The sequence below is a fragment of the Homarus americanus genome, unplaced genomic scaffold (assembly GCF_018991925.1).
Source record: "Homarus americanus isolate GMGI-L3 unplaced genomic scaffold, GMGI_Hamer_2.0 scaffold32583, whole genome shotgun sequence".
Classification (NCBI taxonomy): domain Eukaryota; kingdom Metazoa; phylum Arthropoda; class Malacostraca; order Decapoda; family Nephropidae; genus Homarus; species Homarus americanus.
Window position 1 is genome coordinate 33,826,811 of NW_024713129.1, and position 21,309 is coordinate 33,848,119.

A 21,309-nucleotide genomic window follows, 5' to 3' on the forward strand; every position below is an offset into this window, starting at 1 on the left:
TGAACAACATAACATATGGGATTAAATGAAATAGAGACCGGCTGACCCCCAAACTCCACTTTTTCCGACACAATACCTATGTTCTAGTAAAAATAACATCTTAATTTTATGATGGTACATGCACACAATTAATACTTAAAGAGAAATAGAGAAATACAGTCGCCAAGTTAATGTCCATTCAAATAATGGACTCAACTCCCCCTCTTCTCACACTCCTGGCTCTTCCCTCTCTGAGAAATGTTTGGGGGAAAACCACTAGATTTTAAGGTATAGTAATAAATAATACCTCAAACTAAAGTTAGGATAATATAATTGACATTGCTGGATTCCTTGTAAGACCAGGAATATTTTGAATATAAATGTCATATATTTTGCACAAAAGATAACATATTTACTCAGAGTAAACAAAATACTTAAAGTAGATCTAAAATTTGTATGTCTAATGCAAAATCTATGATGTTTATATTCAAAATGATCATCAAATTGTAAGAATTCCAGCAATGTAAATTATATTCTGGCCGGGTAATTTGTATGAATTTTATGAGCTAAAACAAATATCTTCAGTTAAAAAAAAAAAAAATATTCTTCACGACACTATCTGTCAATCAAAGTACCCCACCTTGCCTCCCCCCCTCTTCCAACCTCGCCAGATGGTCGGTCGGTCCCTCCCTACCAGAGAAATGTGTGGGAGAAACCAGAATATTTACCTCAGACTAAAGTTAGGATAATATAATTGACATTGCTGGATTCCTTGCAAGACCAGGAATATTTTGAATATACACTTCATATATTTTGCACAAAAGATAACATATTTGCTCTGAGTAAACAAAATACTTGCATTAGATCTAAAATTTGTATGTCTAATGCAAAATCTATGATGCTTATATTCAAAATGATCATCAAATTGTAAGAATTCCAGCAATGTAAATTATATTCTGGCCGGATAATTTGTATGAATTTTATGAGCTAAATAAAAAAATTATACTTCACCCGCGTATATGAGTAGATGCACCGCGTAAAGTGGGAATTCCGGTTCTGGCAGGGTACCGCGTAAAGTGAAACCGCGTAAAGCGAGGGTTCACTGTATACTTCAGGTACTGTATCTGTGATCCAAATATTGCTCACACCACTGGGGAAGTAAGTATGGTATGGCTATTTTATGTATTATAACTAAATAATCAAAGGTCAGTTTTAATATCTTGACACAGAAAGCAATATTTCATTCAATAAGTTAGTGATAAAAACAGCATAATCAACCTTACGAATAAAAAAGTTTATTCTGTAAGGTTCTGGCTTATTCTAAATACAGTACAGCTCCTCCCCGACTACCACGGGGTTAGGGACCCAAATCCAGGTCGTAAGTCGAAAATGCTTAAATAATACATAGAAAATCTAAAATGGGTCTCTTTTTTTCTTCTCAGCACCACAAAACTCTCACTTTTAAGCATGACATCCATTTTAAAGGGAATTACAAACAAAAATTTTGTCAGTACACGGCACAATCACTAACGTTGGGACTCGAAAATACGTAATTTGAAAAAATTTTGGTACGACTGGGACGTCGTATGTCCGGGTGGCCGTAAGTCGAGGAGTGGCTGTACTACAAAAAACAATGTTTTGTTTATTCTAGGAGATGGGTTGAGGTGCATCTGGGTAGACTCAATCTTTTAAGTATTTTGTGTTTCTCTCAAGAACCAAACTAAATTATTCCATTGAAGCAAACTTCGATTTAGTGCAAACTCGGTTTAAAACGACTTCTCTTGGAACGTTTCTCGCATTATATCAACGTTCTACTGTAGAACAAAAAAAAAATACATATTCTATGACTTCTCACATCTCACTACAGACAATCAGTGTTTGAAATACAGGTATTACAACAATCACAGAATGTGCAATATTCTCCCACCTAGGAAAACTGATGCATGCCCCCACAACTGGGAAGTTAGGTACGGTCTAATGATGAACATGTACATTACTGAATATAATTACAATACAAGCGCAACCTTTGTTAGCCTTGTCAGTTTATTAGAAAGTTAAAGGAAGGACATAAAACTAATTGCAGAGAAAAACAAGCATATAAAGAGATATCAGTAACTTGTAAACTTGGAAGCAATTATTTAGGTATCCTTATTTTGTACTGTACGTAGTTGAATTTTGTGAACGATGCACTTGATAAAACCTGACCAAACCAAATTGAAGGCTCTGGAAGATCATTTATTAGGCATGGTGTTGTTTATTTTATGGGACTATTTTTCCCTTTTGTTCCCATTACATTGTTGTAATTTTTTAAGAAAGTCAATAGGTTATAGCATATATCCTATGACAGAATGTAGGGAATAGCTAACATCATATTCTTAAATTTCATCACAATGGCAGAAATTATATTTGCATCAAGTTTGATAAGTCAAAGTGCAAGTACTGAAAATTAAAAAATCAATAAATAATAATGGTACTACTGATATAGTATGACAGCTGAGTGCAACTTTGTTTTGACTGCCAGTCATGATGTACACAAAAGTCACATGGATATGTGATGTCACATGTGTCTGCCTGATATACAAGTAAACATTCTGATCAAGAATGTTAAGAATACATGTATGGTTATTCTATAGGTTTAAAACCATGGCCAAAGTACATACAGTACATCATCAATTTAAGATATAACTCATAGCAGGGATCAAATATTCAAAATAAACGAAATCAATCCAAACATTAACTCCACCTTTACCACATACTTAGAACATGTTATACTGTATTCATAACACACCTTAAAAATGTTTTAGTACCACAGCTATAGTTTGTAGTAAAAGGGGGGGGGGGGATTAGTGCAAGTGCTGCTATATCTTGATCAGTTTCATAAATATCACCACCAGTTCAACAATTACAGTACAGTATATGTCTTGTTAATCAAACTACAACACAGGCATTAGTACATATGAATGTTTCATCTCATTTTTTGTCTGTTGATGGCATCTGTGAGTAACCCATTTCACAAGTACCTGTACTTTGAAAGTGCCATTACAGAGGATTAAACAGGCACATTCCTAATCTGCCTAAAGTTAATAACTCGGGTTTGTAGAGAACTTTAAGAATGAGTCTTCAATACCGCTGAAAGTTAAAACTGATAAATTATAAATGTAGACACTTAACTTAAATGAGAGAAAAAGACAAAATCCTGCTCTTGTGTGCCTTTACATTTCAGCATGGACGATAAGAAGATTTATGATGATACTGTATAGCTACTGTTAATATTACCAAAAGCCATTACAATTAGCATATCCCCCCCTCAAAAAAAAAGGCCATACAGTCCCTCTTAAATTAATTTTGGGTTAGAAACACAACCAGTATTCACAAGTAATAACCTGACATATGTCACTTTTACACCAAAACTGAAATCAATCCACTGAGTCTATGTAAAAATCACTGAAGAGAAACAAAACTTGTCTCACTCACACACAGAGCATCACTAGTGCATCTGTCTGACTTTTTGGTTGAGAGTTAAAGTACTAATAAGTCTTGCTGGTATTCTTTGATAACCTCCCCTTGGCATGGATTCAACATTGACAGATCATTGAAGCCTTACCACAGACAGCAAAATAGGATTAACTAAAGTATTAAATGTATGCATATAAAATTCATTATGCACTAACAGTTCCTCATCTACTTCACAATTTTCTCAATATATTTGTGCCAACCTTTTCAACAATGCAAAATATTTCATTAAAGTAACAATAAGACTAACTTGTGGCAAGAGACTATATCTACATTAAAAGACACTAATCCACTACAGTACTGTATTAGCTAATGTTTTGGCTTGTTTAATCAGTCAAGCTTGTAAAAACAATAATATCTGATAAATAATATGTACATTGGACTATAACACACCTCTTTGTCTTGTATATAACAGGCAGTGACATAATGGCAGTGGCTGATGCACACTTAAATGAAAATAACAAGTACAGTAAAACCTCTCTAAGGCGGACCCCAATTAAGCCGGATAAAATTACAGTATTTGCCCCAAAATAATTCAAATAAATAAATAAAGTAGGGCATCATTTGTCGTAAAATGACACGTCCACCATCAGCCAAAATTTCAAGGGAGCAAGGCGAACGACCTCGTGATCCACTCACGCCACCCACACTGGTAAACAAAGGGACACCCATAACACGCTCAGCCATAAATTACCGTCGCCCGTGATAGCATCACTTCTATCTCACTCTGTTGATTGTGTTTTATTGTCATTTAGACGTGCTGAACTTGATTTTGAAATTTATTTTACATTGCCAGTCATGTGATTATGTTGTAGGCTGACATATTTTTTCATATTATTAAACAATTAAGACAATAACCATGGCCCCTAAGAAAGTAAGGGAGGTAAGAAGGTTAAGCTAAAAGCATCAGTGAACGAAAAGTTAAAGGTGATTGAAAAGCTAGAAAAAGATACTACTCCCTCGCAAATATGCATTGAATACGGAATTTCAAAGTAGTCAGTGTCGGATATACGAAAATCGAAAAATAAGTTAAACAAATATGCCTTGAAATTTAATGTGGACAAAGTAAAATCTGGCAGTAAGAGAATGAGGACTTGGATGAGGCAGTGCATAAATGGTACGCACAGCAATGTGCAAGAGGAATAGCAGCCAGAGGTGTGAAAATCCAGGCAGCTGCTGAAAGGTTAGCAAAATATATGAATGCAAAGGATTTTCATGCTAGTGCTGGTTGGTTATTTAGATTTCGAAAGCACCACAATATTGTGTAAAGAAAATATGTGGTGAGGGGCTTAGCGCTGATATTGATGCTGTGGAGCCATTTAGGAAAAAGTTGAAGGACTTAATGGAGGCCTAAAACGTTCGATTATGGCAACTGTACAATGCAGATGAAACTGGACTCTATTGGAGAGCTTTACCAGAAAATACACAAGCCTCCAGAAGTGAAAAAAGTGTGCCTGGTAGGAAACTTTCCAAGGAATGAGTGACTGCATTGCTGCGTGCAAATGCTGATAGGGAACCATATGCTTACACCTGTGGTTGTAGGAAAAAGCAAGAAACCTCGTGCAATCAAGGACATTATGAACAGGATTCCTGTCCACTACTATAACTCCAAGAATGCATGGTTTACAGGAGCCATAACCTCAAAATGTTTTTTCAAACATTCAGGCATGAGCAGGTGGAAGATCTGAAAATCCCTGCTGATGAAGTGAGGCTGTCATCCTCTTAGATAATACTCCCTTACATCTCAACATTAAAAAACTGTACAGCAGGGATGGAAGAATCAGGTGCCAGGCATTGCCACCCAACACCACCTTTGTCATACAGCTAATGGATCAAGGTGTTACTTATGCTGTGAAAAGGCTGTACAAACATAATTTTTTGCATGGAGTGATGGTGGTGAAAGAGACAAGCGAGGATCAGGTGGAGGACACAAGAGGGCAGAGGACCCTCAGAAACATGAAGTTATTTAACTTCAGGTCCAGCTCTCTAATTTTGCTGCTTTTCCCAAAGATGTCAAGGCAACAACCCTCATCAATGCCTGGAAGAAGCTCCTTTATGACATTGATGAGGAGCATGATTTTGAGGGCTTCACATCAAAAGACTCCCACAGAATTCTTCTCCAAGCAGGAGAGAAGGATGCTACAGTTGAGGATGAGGAGACTTGGCTGGAGGCTGATGAAGATGATCCTGGATAGAGGAGGAGATTGTGGACTCTGTACATGAGGCTGCAGATGACTTTGATGATGATGATGAAGAGAAGGAAAATGAACTACTAAAAATAAAGCTGCCAGAAGCTAGGGACTGCCTGGACACCCTTATAGAATTTAGTCATCAAATTAAAAATTAAAAAATTGGAGCCTATTACGATCAATTAAGGCATTTCGTCTTATTAACTCTCCTCCTTGAGTTAACAATCTTTCTTCCCTTTCTCTTCGCTGCAATGTTGCTTCCCTCTCGCTTTTACAGGTATAGCTGCTCCCCGACTTACGACGGGGTTAGGGACACAAATCCAGGTCGTAAGTTGAAGTGGTCGTAAGTCAAAAATGCTTAAATAATACATAGAAAATCTAAATTGGGTGTCTCTCTTTCTTCTCAGCACCACAAAACTCTCACTTTTAAGCTTGTCAGCCATTTCTGACTCACTCAGAGCTTGCAGTTAGAGGCACGTCCAGCTAGATCTGCGTTCCATTTTTGGGGGTAAGTGTACAGTACTTTGTGTACCTTACTTTTTTAAATATTTTTTATTTATTTATTTTTTTTTTTCATAAAGATCGATATTTTGGTATTGTACTCGTTTTTGTTTAAAATAAAGGTAATTTTATGAAAAATGTGCTCTAAAGTGGACAACCTCTTATCCCAGACACCCTTTCCCCTCAATTAGTCCGCCTTAACAAGGTTTTACTGTACAACCTACTGATATTAACCAAGCTGTTTTCAAAGTTATTAAAGACATTTGGTTATCTTTTATGAAGGCAGAAGTTAAAAATATACTTGTGCAAGAGGCATTGGTAATAGAAAATTTGTAAGGTATGCATGTGAGCAAATGCAAAACAAAAATACAAGATTGTATTCACAATACACGATATCTTTGGAAGATCACAGCACAGCCCAAGTTCATGACTCGCCACCTGACAATAGTAGTGACGGCAACCACTTAAAAATGCAATGTTTAGACATAACAGGTAAATAGTGAGCTACAAACCTTTCAATACTGCTAAAGTTTTGCCTCAGAACCTGGACCACAGACACAACCTCGATAGCCAATGCTTGAGAAAATTGTGTAAAAAAAACAGCTAACATAATTCACTGCTGTCCTTCATATTCTTGTCATATAACTGTTTCAGAATTTACACCAAACATATACGGTGGTGGTCTCTCCCGTTCAGCTTTCATTGTTCCATTGTTACTGTAATTGGAACTACGAATGGATCCTAGTGTACTTGTTGGCCCTGGAGGAATATGATGGTTCGTGTGGCCATTGGCATGCATCATTGACCGTCGCTGATGAGTCCCACCCATCATGCCAGCAGTTATGGCCTGGACGGGTGGTCGGCCATATGGATTAGGGTTAATTGAGGGCCGTTGTCCATGATAGTTAGAATAGGAGGAATGAACTGAGGGAGGTCGCTCCATAGGGTCATGCCCAGGGGGGGAACTGTTCATTGAGTAAGTGGAATTTGGTCTGGAGTGAACGTACATGGGATTAGAATGTCCTTGTCGTCCCCCAGTAGGTGGACGAGTGCCATTGTTAGGATGGTATGAGTCTGTACTAGTGGAGGACTCATTTGCTTTATCCATGAGCCTGTTGACAGGATTGAGGTACTGATGTCTCCTGGATCGCTGCGATGATCGTCCCTGAGTACTACGAGTTTGTGAACGACCTGAAGCTCGATGGCGACTTTGTCGCTTGACTCGCCGTGGTGTCATAGGCTGTTGGTAAGGGCTGTCATCAAGGCCCATGTCAGGTGACTCACTTCCTTCACGCTGAGGGCTGTAAAGAAAAATACAATTCTAAGAAACTTCCTATGAGCATTAAAGAAGAATGACAGAATTCTAAGAGCACAATTGTAGAAAGTGCTCCAGAGGTGTGTTGGTACATGAGACTTGGAAGTAAAAACAATAAAAATGAACAGTAGAATGAGAAGGTGGCTCAGCTAGTTACAGAGGAGAGATAGGTATATTAGCATAAGCTCCATGTGAAGAGAGAGGAAGGAGTGGAAGAACACAAGGACATTAAAAAAGAATGTACAAAACACGCAGATGAGGCTTTAATCCTCATGTTCTGATCATTCCAAAGAATAAATGAAAACTGTGAAGTTACTCCAGGCGACTGGGGAATGGAACAGAGATCAAATGTATTAGAGCAGCTGAGTGGAGTAGTTTTTCTCAGCTGATGTCAGGTGGCGACTGCTGCACAGAGTCAGCTTCCAGCCGCCCTTGCAGCTTAGGGGCATCTCTGGCGTCATGCACTGGCAGTATTGTTGCAATATAATGAAGCCTATCCCCTGTCGGCTGTAGTCGGTGAGTGCCACTGTTGGCCACGAGACGTCGTAGTACCGCAGTCCCTCTGCAGCCAGTTTGCCCACCGCATCCCTTGTCTCTTCGAAATCGCCTGCAACTGGCTGTCCCAATAGACTGTCTTGCTGGCGGGCTTCTTCAATAAGTCGTGAAAGGGCTCCATCAGGGGCGTGACAGGATCGTATGTCAGTGATTGAGGGCTTGGGCAACATGTGGAATTCGGTGATGCTGCTGATGAGGTCCTGGCTCGGCTGGTAATCCTCCCAGTTGAGAAGGTAGCCAGCAAATGTCACACTCCTCCTGCAGAAGCGGAACTTGTCGGGCCTGAGTGACCCCACTGTTCGCACATGTCTCGAGGAAATCGAAGGTGTGCCAGAACGCATGGCGATGCTGCGGTTGTATAACAACGTGTCTTCGACACACTTCATTTTCCTTGGTATATCCACCACCACGTCGTTGAAGCGTCTGGTGAACGCATCCTGTGCCACACAGTGGCCCATGGGGAGGCACTTGTAGAGGAATCGGTCCCAGGGGGTAATGAACGTTGTGAGTCTCTTGCTCTCGTCATCAAGTGGGATCTAGTGATACCCCGAGTATGCGTCCTCCACCGTCTTGAATGTGTGCTTCGGGACGCTCGAGATCATGTCGAAGGGGGAGCAGGTGTGGTGGGTCTCGCACTAACTTGCCTGGTTGAGGTGCTGAAAGTCTACCATCCTGCATGACCGCCCGTCCTATTTGGGCACGACCACCATGCGAGAGCACCATTCTGTTGGCTCTCCAATGGGCACAGGCCCGATGATGCACCTCCTCACGTCTTCCTCGAGCTGCTGGCGAACCTCGTCGTAGAAATGGTGGGGTATTGTTGCGGGAGTGTGCACCGCGTACAGTTTAGCATCCGGGAGCAGGTGAATGTGGTGGGGAGGTCCTTGCATCTTGGGCAGGAGAGTGCCCAAAGTGCTCAACGAATCACTTCTCCAGTCTCTCCACATTCTCTTCTTTCAACTTGCATGGGGGCGTCGTGGGTCGGGCAGGGGGGGCTGGGCTCCTCTTCGATGAGCCCTGTAGCGCCGACTACTGTGGGTGCGTTGGGGAAGTCGCGTGGCACCAAGCCAAGCCCTCTGAACACAGACAAAGACAGGTACAGAGACTGGACGCCTTCCGCAAAATACAGGCGCATCCCGGTTGTGGCGCATCCCACGATGACTTGGTACTCCTTGCTCCCGAGCATGTTCACGCCCCCTCCGGCGATGTGGGCTCCGTCCAGGTGGTGTGGGTCTAGCCTGAGAGCGCAGACGTGTTGCAGCCTGACCAGACACACCTGTGCGCCAGTTTCTTCTATGGCGCACAATTGCCACTCCTCCTCCACCCCGCTGCAGCTGATCAACTGGCAGTGTCCTTCGTCAGGCCCGCGACCACAGCCCCGCCCAAGGTGCTTGCATGGGCGCTGGGTTGTACTGGTGACTTGCTGACGCGTGCAAGGTGTCCCTCCAGGCCGCACTGGTAACAGGTTAAATGCAGCACAGGACACTTCTGGTTGCCAGCACACTTGCTGCGTCAGCACATTTAGCAACAAAGCTGAGGTCAGGCGCGAGGAGTACCGGCATTGCTAGGTGATGGCGTCTCCAGTTTAAAGTGGCAGGTTCCGGCACCCGCCACTGCACACGCCATGGAAGTGGTTCTCTCCGCTGACTCATACACCTCACATGCTCTGATAACGCCACCCACGCCTTTCAAAAGTGGGAGCCGGCGCAACACTCCACTTTTCATACTGGGGTTAGCAAGCCCCATCACTAGTTTCTTCGCTAGCATGCAGTCATCCAAGCTAGACTCGCATGCGGGGCACTGAAACCTGCACTCCGCGGCCTTCAACAAGCACCTCACTACATACCTGGATATGTTGTAGCCGGTTTTTGTGAGCATGCGAAAAAGTCTGCCCACACACCCACAACTCACTTTTGGCTTACCACAACACTTTCTACAGCCTTTATGGCTTCCTCCACCATCAAGTTATCATAGACATACTTTTTCACTCACACTTCAATGCACTGCTGCACCTCCGTGTCACACAGAAGACAGACGTAGCCTGCTGCCAGACCCTGTGGCCAGTTGCATCCGTAGCTGTAGGTGGCGACACTGAATGCCCAGGCTCTGAATTCGGTGGGAGACAGGCCCATGGACGCCTTACCCGGGGCCACCAGCGGGGCAGGTGGGCGCCCTGCTGCCTGGGCCTGCTGTGGGAGCACAGGGTACATCAGGCCGGCTCCAACACTTTGTAAGCCGCCGCTGCTCTGTGGCAATCGGTACTGGGCCAGCGTTGACGACCACAGGTGGACTGCGTTCCTCGCCTCCTTCGCTGCTACGATGGTGCTGGCCTGGGAACGCCACTGTAGACGTCGGCAACACTCCTTCCGGGACACCCATAGAAGTACACTGCGCCATGTTAGGGTGCCAACCCGGGGGACAATGAAAGGCCACGTCCATATTGGTTTTATTAGCAAAGGTGACAAGGGGGAACAGAGATGTCCACACAGCTTGAAGGCTGAGCCGGAACTGACAGTTAAACTTCTTAAACTTCTGCCATTGGCGGACCCATACACTGTTGCCAAACTGGCACATACCCCAACAAAGGGGTACAGCACACCCTTCAATTTGCAGGGGTTAGGTTCTCAAAATAGCCGCGAATCGCCAAATCCATTAGTAACATTTGCTGACTGGGGGGGATTACTTGTGTACAAAGAAATGTATATTATTTCTTTTACCTGTACTGTATATATGTATATGTGAGTAGACAGACACACACACACAAAACACATACAAATAAATAATGATGGGAAAATCCTTTCACAAATAATCAGAAAAAAATTTAATAAAAATGTTGAGGCTACCCTCAAATTCACTCAATATTTTATCAATAACAAGCACGGAGTGGACTTGAGGGTAAACTCAATATTTTTAATACATTTCTTTCTGATTGTATATACTGTATGTACATTATTGTACTGTATATATATGTGTGTAATAATAATAATAATAATAATAATAATAATAATAATAATAATAATAATAATTAACGGTTTATTAGGATAACATGGCAGCCCGAAGGCTGAAAATATACAATGAACAGCGGTGATAAGTTACATATGGTAGAAGCAGGGAGTGGGTCACTTGATTGACAAAGAGTCAACATACAGATTAACTATAGATCTGGTAATGTTTGAGCTTGACTTGTAAACATTCTTGTGACCTGATGTTGGCGCCCACTGTCTGGATGGTGATTGAGTCATACCTGGGTGTTAATCCGCAACCTCACTACAGCTGCAGATACACCATGTGGTCCAGGAAGGTCCTTCAGCTCAAACAGGGTGTTGGAGATGGTTCTTGTTCCTCATGTGATGTAGTTAGGAATTCATAGTTCCTCACCTGGGTGGAGTAGGGAGTCCTAATTTCTCTCCTGATATAGTTAGGAGTCTTTCTTGGCTTCTCATCCGGTGTTGGTGGTGGTGAGTGTACGGTGGACAGGGTGTGTCTGGTCCGGTCCGGTCGGGTCAACATTGACCGCTAAGCACTGATTGTCGCTCGAACAGTTGTTTCTTTCTTTCGAGTTGAAATTGTCACTTTTGTATATCACTTGTGGGTTGATGGTCAATCTTTGCACTGTACTGTTGGTGGGAGGATGTTGATAAATCCAGATGGGGAGAAGGAGATGGGGAAGGGGAGGGCCCGACAAACTAGGCTGGCAGCTGTCTCCATAGTCAAGAGACCACGGGCAGCGCCGACGTCCTCACCCTCTGAAGGCTGGAGACGGAGGGTGTGTGTGTGTAGACACACATACACAAAACACATACAAATAAATATTTATGGGAAAATCCTCTCACAAATAATCAGAAAAAATTATTAAAAATGTCGAGTCTACCCTCAAGTCCAGTACATGCTTTTTTATAAATAAGGCAATGATGGAGGTTGGAGACAAACTGTGTGATAATGATCTGCAAACTTAATGTTCTCATATTGAAGCTCTTAAGGAAGATATGCTGATAAGATTTGAAGACCTCAGTGAACTCAGTGTACCTCACTGGGTTATTAATCCATTTTTGGCAAATGTGCAAGATATTCAGCAAAACTTGCATGAAGAGTTAATGACCATGAAGCCTAAGCATGATTCAAACAATGTGGTTATGAAGTATTCTGGGCCAAAGAACAAATTCCATGCCCTCATCTCTGGCAGGAGGTAAAACTGGTAGTCTTGGCATTTTCCACATCATAATTAGTTGAGAAAGTTTTAGTGCTGTGGTATAGTTACAAACAAAACAAAGAAATAGACTTCAAATAAGTGAGAGGGGTGACTTAAGGCTGTCTCTCTGTCAAACATTGAACCAGATATGAGTAAGTTAGCACAGTCTCATGAAGCTCAAGGTAGTCATTGAAGCACAGGTGTTTTCTGTTAAAATAAAAGCTTTTCTTCTATGTACATTAGGAATGTTGTACAGCTACAAACATTGTTCATGCAGGGTGATTTATGTTTAAATAAAGTCAAATTTATTGTCTATGTACCTAAAGAATGTTGCACAGCTATAAACATGAGGTCACTGGGAGATGCAGAGGGGTCAAAGGATGAATTGGAAGAAGAGTGTGGGTGTGTGAAGGTCTATAATGCATCAGTTTTGTTGCTGAGAGAAATGTCATGGTGGATAAACATCTATTATGTTACAATCAAATGGATTCTTACTGTATTTCGAAAAGTTGATCCTCATCTTAAAATCAGAAAAAATATGATACCCAGAGTTTGTCTCCAATAAATGAACAAATAAGGAAATGGTACAAGTAATACTGCAGTGTCTTTCATGATAACGATTAATGTAATTTCTGAATTTTTTACATTCAATTAACAATGTTACACTAGCAAGTTTGATTTTTGGCCACAGTAGTAACCAATCAAAACAAAATGTTATGTAACTCTTATCATATTTTGGTAACATGATCTTTTAGAAAAACAACTTTAAATATTACCTGTATTCAACAGAGTAGATAGATGTGGGTCTGCTCTTAGCTTTGCCTGCAAAAATGTGGGAAGATTAATAATGTACTGTATGCAAGTCATCACATCTAACTACTGTATCAGTCAAATGCAATAACTCAAAACTACTACCAATATTCCTCCTCTCCACTCACAGTATATAGTGACAAAGAATATCAACTCAACATATTCATGAATAAATAATATCTGTTTTTCTTCAATTAAAATTAAGTAAAGTATTTTTACCTAATTATCATCACAAACTGTCGATACATCACATCTCTAATCTTATGTTAATATCACAGGTACTGTATACAGAAGAGGTTGGTGATTACAGTATTTATCTTTACATTATAAATTCTGTCAAAACATATTAAAAGATGACCAAATAAAAGCTAAAAATATGTATAAGTTTAAGTAAGCCCTGTAGTGAACCAGTACAGGTTAAATATAAACTACATCATTAGTGATAAAATCCACACATGAACACTTACTAAATTATAATAATAAAGCAACATTGATGTGCTATTCATTAATAGAATATCACACCATTTATAATATAAAAAACATCTTTAATCCACAGCAAAACATCATTGGATGCTCAAGCATGTAAATACAGCTGAAAATGTCACTGCAACTCAACAGCAAACCCACTATCTACTGAACACAACTTGTGAGCATTATTACTTGAGTGCACTGCAAGGGGATGAGTTGCCCAGAAATCAGGTACATTTTGAGTGACAAGCTAGTGTGGGCCCAGCAGAGGGGAGGGATGGCTGATGATAATGATGGTGTTGATGGTGGTGGTGGTGGCAGCCATGCAGGATGGGAGTCCCAAAGGACCAGGAGCAACCCAAAGACACTGGGACTCCAGAAAGGCAGTAATACCTGGCATATGTGGGCTGAACAGCCATGTTACCAGTCACTCCCTGCTCAAACCCGCCTATAAAGTCGACTGCAATACCATGAAAGTTTGTCAACAACCAAAACTTAAGACTCCCACCAGCTGCTCAAAATTAATCCACAACCATAAACTATATCACTATGGTCCACTGTAAACAATGAAAAGTATCCTTAATTTAAATTTTTCTTCAGCTGAAATAATACAAGTATATAGAATTTCATAAATATATTCCTGAATTCTTAAACCAAAAATAAAAGTGACTTTGAAATTGTAAATAAGAATAATATACTGTATAATCATTACTTACAGCTGTCATCCTCTTCTGAGAAGACCATTATAAGGTAAATGGACACACACAACCCCAATGTCTGAAATACCAAACACCAAATTAATACAGCAAATGTACCGTTAGTAAAGTACAGTACAATACTTATATACAGTACTGATTTCCAATTGCTCTACCTATGTACTGCATTTATTTTTGTGTAACTAAATTTTTTACTTTGACACAATATACTGTACTGTACATACTGTATATCATTTCTCACTCTTGATATTTTTATTTTTTTATTTTTTTTATGGATTATTATTATTATTATTATTATTATTATTATTATTATTATTATTATTATTATTTAAAAATTTTATTACAGGTTGACCATCAAAAATCCGCCAATCGATAAACCGGAACCTTCAGTTTTCCGGCATGGATTTCGGAGCGCATTTTCAAATTTCCTGCCTTGGCGCACCATTGTTTTCTGGACGCGCCGTTTATGTTTTGATAGCGCTGTACTCCAGAATCAGCTGTTGGGTCTTGCTTGCACCTGCTAACAAGCATTCATGCTCATTCCTTCTGATTTTATCATTTAATTGCTGCTGTATAGCCCCATCATGGATTCAGCAAAGAAAAGCGGTGGCGTAAAACGTAAACATCATGCGTTGTCGATCGCAGAGAAAGTGGAAGTGCTTAAAAAACTTGATAGCGGCGTGTCATTTTTTTTTAAACTTATACAGCAAATATAACCATCAGTTTTCCGGCATTTTCGAAAATCCGGCACTCCTCAGGTCCCGAGGTTGCCGGATTTTTGATAGTCAACCTGTAGTACATTATTATTAATATTTTCATTTATTATAATTGTTATTTATTTTTATTATTTTTATTATTATTATTATTATTATCATAATTTTTATAATTATCTTATTATATTTTTGCCCCCCAGGCTTTGATGTGGGTCGTTAAAAATGACCTGTGCCCTGGTAGGCTAATGGCCATAAAAACAAAACAAAAAAACGATGGGATTAGGTTACTGAAAAACCCATCGCTAAGTGAAATATCATAGACAGGGAGCATTATAACATGGGGTTCAATGGGATACGTTCCCAGCCAGTCCCCAAACACAAATGTATCACCAACAAAAAAATTCCTAAACGAATAAAATCAATAGAAAACAAGTACTGTAAACAATACTCCCCACATCATGAAGAATAAGCGTGGTCCTCATCACATGTGATCTTCAAGGTTAAGAGGACTCTTGTAGGTGGAGTGTGGGTGTCACTCTGACACCCACACAACCTCTAGGGAGTCTCTTGCTGCTTAACAATGTCAAGCTTCACCTCTGAGACACGGTTGTCTTCGATGCCTTGGCTTTCCCAGACATTTTCAAGGTCACAAAAACAGAACAAAAGCACTTGTCACAAAAACAGAGCCCACTGCCCACATCATTTTCACAACAACAGAGGCAAAGCACTTTACAGTCACAAAACAACAGAAAATATCACTTCACAGTCACCATGACACAGTTCAATCTAAATGTGAGTGTCATGCTCTCACTATGAGAAAAAACACCGATGATAAGTACAATATACATACAGCCACCGATGCCGAGCGATAATCTTGGGGCTACACGATGATGGGGAATTACGATCGACAAAGAACCGAGCGCAGGACTGTAGTGCGTGGGTTGGCCAAGTGGCGACGCGCGGGTAGATATTACTGCGGCTGACAGGTGCAACCCGAGATGCGTTACATTTGGTGGTGCATAGGGTTAAATATCGTTTCCTTATAAAATGTCAGACTTCAAGTAGAAATATATAATTTGCATTGCCGGAATCCTTGTATGACAGCAAATAATTTGAGTGCAGTACCTGTATATACAGCTCCTCCCCGACTTACGACCTACTTGACTTACGACCACTCGCACTTACGACCTGCCTCAGTCGTACCAAAATTTTGTCAAAATACGTATTTTCGAGTCCCAACGTCAGTACACAGAGAAAATTTTTCTTTGTAAATCACTTTAAAATGGCTGGCAAGCTTAAAAGTGAGAGTTTTGTGGTGCTGAGAAGAAAAAGATACACCCATTTTAGATTTTCTATGTATTACTTAAACATTTTCGACTTACGACCTGGATTTGGGTCCCTAACCCCGTCGTAAGTCGGGGAGGAGCTGTACTGCACAACCCATAGTTTGCACTTTTGAAATGGAGCAGGCAGCTAGACATTGCTGCCTCCAATACCAAGGATGATTTCGCCATCGGGGGGCGTGACAAAACCTCCGGCCTGGTAGGGAGAAGTCTTAATGGATCACAGTGAGGATGCTGCTCTGCAATCTACAACACCCTGACCAGTACGTAAGTCGTCTACAAACGATTCGGTACGGCACATCAGCATTCGGGTGATCCGCATTTGGGACGGGAGAGCCAGCACTGATGACACGACTCTCCCGAGTTCTCCTTGCATGGGTCCATTCTACGGCGGTGCGGCGTGCCGCCCACCAGAGTCTCGTGATATCTTTGACCATTCCAATGCCAGCCGTACGCGGTATTCATAATAAAAAATACCAAAATAAAAATAATAATAATGATAATAAAAATAATAATAAAACACTGCAATAATAATAATAATAATAATAATAATAATAATAATAATAATAATAATAATAATAATAATAATAAAGAACCACAAAGAAATACAAAAATTAAAAAAAGATCAAGAGTGAGAAACAATATACAGTGGTCCCTAGGTTAACAAACACAATTCGTTCCAGAAGGTCATTCATTAACCGAATCCATTGTTTCAATGGGATATTGGGTAATTGGTTCCAGCTCACCGAAAAGTACATATGTACAAAGTAAAAAAAAATGCAGTAAAGTACACGTACTTTGAGGTGTGTATGTAGAAGGTTCCTGGTTGATGATGATGATGATGGGAATTAGAAGTGGGGGTGGAGGAGAAGAGAAGGAAGTGGGGATGGAGGAGAAATCACCTTTCATGGAACCCATGTTTGATGCCGTCATTTCACCCATAAAATTTTAAGTTCACTAGGTGTAATTCAAGATTATTTTATTTAAATCAATACAGTCGGCCCTTAACATACGCGGGTTTATAACACACGGATTTGCAAATACGCGGATTGCCCCGCCGGAGGAATATTCTGTACATTGAAGTAATTGAAGTACATTCAAAACACGCGCCATTCAACTCGAGCGCGGCACCGAACACAGGACACCGCCCGCTCCCGCAACCTCACACACACACGCATAGCTCTACCTCACTCAGTCAGTCTCGCTGTAACCACGCTTGTGTTGACATCAGCATTGTAGTTGCAAAAATATTACATTTCCGTGAATGTATTATATCAAGCACAGTATGAATAGAATATCACTAATATAACAGTATTTTAACCGAAAACTGCTAAAAAAACGAGCAACATATCTTGAACATCGGAAGGTTAGGTAAAGTCTTTTGTTTTCATGTAGTTTATCCTAATTTACATTGAAATGCAATATGTTTCAGCAAAACTACTATTTATTTCTGAGAATAAGGAATGTAATATTTTGCTGAAATGACGTACGTATTACAGTGGAAAGTGACTAAAGCAATGACTCGCTTTCTTTCGTTCAAAAGATGTTACCGTAATCGCTTTTCGAATGGTTTTCAGTTAAAAAACTGTTGTATTACGATAATATCCTATCCTAATTCACTTGTGATGCAACAGTTTTTTTAACTGAAAACCATTCGAAATGCGATTACTGTAACATCTTTTGAACGAAAGAAAGCGAAAGTCATTGCTTTCGTCACTTTCCACTGTAATACGTACTTCATTTCAGCAAAAATATTACATTTCCATGAATGTAGTATATCAAGCACAGTACAGGTAGTTCTGCTATAACGCGATAATTGTGTTCTTGTAAAATATCGTGTTATAGAAAATCGCGTAATAGAAATAACAGGGCTTATGGAGAAAATAGGGTTAGGTGCAGATTACTCCAAATCGAAAAAAAATTTCGTAGTTAGCCTAACACAAAGGATAGCACAGTCTAAATAAATGTTACATTCATATCTAATAATGAAATCATACAGTAAATGTTACACTTTACCTTGAAAAAATATGAATTTAACTTGATGGGGGAGAAGGTTAATGTTGAGGTTGAGGAGTCATGCAGACAGGATTTGACAATTGTCATCGTCATCATCAGTATCATCATCATCAGGTGCAGTTTTGGATGCATGGGAGGGAAGAAAAAAACGTCTAATTCCAGAAGTGGATGGCTGTGGTTCAGTGTCTTCAGTCTGCTTCTTGGGGGTTGACTTAAAAAAGACGTCTAATGTTTGCACTAAAGGCAACCACATCATCAGGATTTTCAGCTTTTTTCTTTAGGTCCTCATATATTGACAAGGCTTTCTCTTTAATGGTGAGGAAGCTGGTCCCAGATCGCTTTTTCGTTTGATCTTCTATCCAAACACTTAGAAGCCATTCCATCTCCTCAAGTTCCTTTGGCCGTGATCTTACACTTTTGCTAGCTCTCTTGGTTTTTCCAGCAACACAGCTTGCTTTAATCTTTGCTGCATTGGCTCTAATGGTGCGCAAAGTAGACTCCTTTATTCCCGTTGCACGCACAATATCACATGTTCTTTCCTTATTTTCAAAACGCTTGACAACATCAAGCTTGCCTTCAAGTGTTATAGCCTTTCTTTTACGATCACCACCAGAAATGCGATCACCAGAATGCTTCCCGGAGATATTCTTCTTTTCCATAGTCACAAAATTGGGGAAACAGTAAATCAGAAAGCACTGAGGACGCTTAAAAATTTCTCACGTCTAGCAAAGTGAACGTGTGGAGTAAAGAGAGCGCAGGTCTAAAACGCTACGTATTTTGTTTTTCTCTCTTAGTTAAAATTTTACATTTTACATATACTGTACAGGTATACTGTATACATAAATATTACATAAATTATTTCTGCAATTGTTCACAAACAAAACACATAAATCAATTGAACATGTGATGTCAAACGTGAACTGTAAACACTGCATAACCCCGCGCCAAGCCACAGCACTGTACATACTGTACAGTACACTTTAAACGCTACGTATTTAGTTTTTCTTTTATTTAAATTTTTACAATTTACATATATATATATACCTGTATAAGTAAATTGTAATTTACATATTATTCATATTATGCTAGAGCGCCCACAAAACATGAGAAACGTTTGAGTCCCCCAGTAGAGATGTCCGTTCTCTATCCACTCCAGGATGTCCGTTTTCTTTTTGTGTACTCGCTCAGGGACTCAAGTATTTCTGTATATGACACAGGATGATAAGGGAATTTGAATTTATTTGTTTATTTATTTATATATAATATACTGTAATATATTAAATATACTGCAAGTATTTTCTTTAATTTATATACGTGTTTCGCGAAAAAGGGAGGCTACATTTATGGTGATCGTTAAGGACCAAACTCCGAATCCATGACGTGACTTCTGTTCATTATTTATATCCTAAATTTACCACTGTAGGTAGTTTCAAGAATTAATGCAGTCATTTACTGAATATTCTTTGCAAAAAAATAAATTTTAAATGAATTATTTATAGGAGATAAATATATTGATCAGTAAATATACAGATATGCATTACTGACCACCTCCGAACACAAGGACGGCTAAAAATAGCCACAGGCGGTCACAGTCAAGGTCACTTTCCCTTTCTTGTCACTGGCAAATGGGGGTGGGGGGGTGGATGATAATAGCAGCTGTGTTTATTACGGTATGTTCGACTGGTTTATAATACATTTTTATTATTTTAATATACCGGTAATCTTCATTTTAATCCAGCTTCCCAAACGTAAGTTTCAGTATAAAATAATTAGTGGTACTGTAGGACCTTGTGAGTGGTTTACTGTATACATAAATATTACATAAATTATTTCTGCAATTCTTCACAAACAAAACACATAAATCAATTGAATATGTGATGTCGAACGTAAACTGTAAACACTGTGTATGATGTAAAGAGAGCGCGGGTGTAAAACGCTATGTAATTTGATTTTCTCTTTTATGTAAAATTTTACAATTTACTTATAATATATAGGTATACTGTATACATAAATATTACATACATTATTTCTGCAATTGTTCACAAACAAAACACATAACTCAATTGAACATGTGATGTCGAACGTGAACTGAAGTCACAACAACCGTTCGAGTGGAATCGCGTTAGAGCAAATGAGTTCGCGTTATACAAATATTGTTCCGAATTCATAAATCGCGTTCGATCAAATTCGCGTTATCAAAACACGCGTTATAGCAGAACTCACTGTATGAATATACAGTAATATCATTGTAATATAACAGTATTTTAACAGAAAACTATTAAAAAAACGAGTAACATCTCTTGAACATTGGAAGGTTAGGTAAAGTCTTTTGTTTTCGTCATGTATTTTATCCTATTTTACATTGAAATACATCACGTTTCAGCAAAACTACTATTTATTTCTGAGAATATATTCATTCAGGCACAGTTTAGGTAAAATATACATGTGCTGTAACATTTTTTTAATTGAAAACGATTCGAAAAACACGTACCCTCTAACCCTGTTCAAGAAGAAGACTGGGAGGAGCTGTTTGGTGCTTAAGAAGATGACAAGGAAAATGATTTTGATGGATTTTAATGAAAATATTCAGAAAAACCCTGGCACTGTCAAGGAAAGTGGCTGCTGAAGGCTTCCGGGACATGGCAGAGGACAAGATTAGGGAGCTAATTGAAGAGCACGACACTGAGCTGACCGAGGAGGATCTACAGGAGTTAGTAGACTCAGGCAAGGAAGAGGAAGCGAAAGGGAAAGAGGATGAGGAAGAGCACCAAGAAATAATGTTGGAGAAGTTGGGGGAGATGACCAGGAATATTGAGGCACTGAAAAACCTGGCCTATAGTATGGACCCCTCCACGGTGCGTGCCCTGAAATTCATGCGAGGGATGGATGACGTTTTCGCTCCATACAAAAACATCATGGAAGAAATGAAAGAAAGAGACGACAACTCCCCATCACCATGTTCTTTGATCACCGAAGGAGAGATTTAACACCATCAATCACTG

General features: G+C 39.8%; 1 protein-coding gene across 1 annotated transcript in view; it reads right to left on the reverse strand.

The window, feature by feature from the left end:
• Positions 1-1,610: 1,610 nt before the first annotated feature.
• Positions 1,611-21,309, reverse strand: part of LOC121870760 (sodium/potassium-transporting ATPase subunit beta-1-interacting protein-like) — a 43,291-nt gene continuing 23,592 nt past the window's right edge. The window contains exons 5-7 of the mRNA XM_042372707.1: positions 14,236-14,296; positions 13,018-13,063; positions 1,611-7,483 (exon numbers count right to left, since the gene is read on the reverse strand). Of these exons, the coding sequence (XP_042228641.1) occupies positions 6,820-7,483; positions 13,018-13,063; positions 14,236-14,296 (771 nt within the window). The 3' untranslated portion in view covers positions 1,611-6,819. The remainder of the gene's footprint in view (positions 7,484-13,017; positions 13,064-14,235; positions 14,297-21,309) is intronic.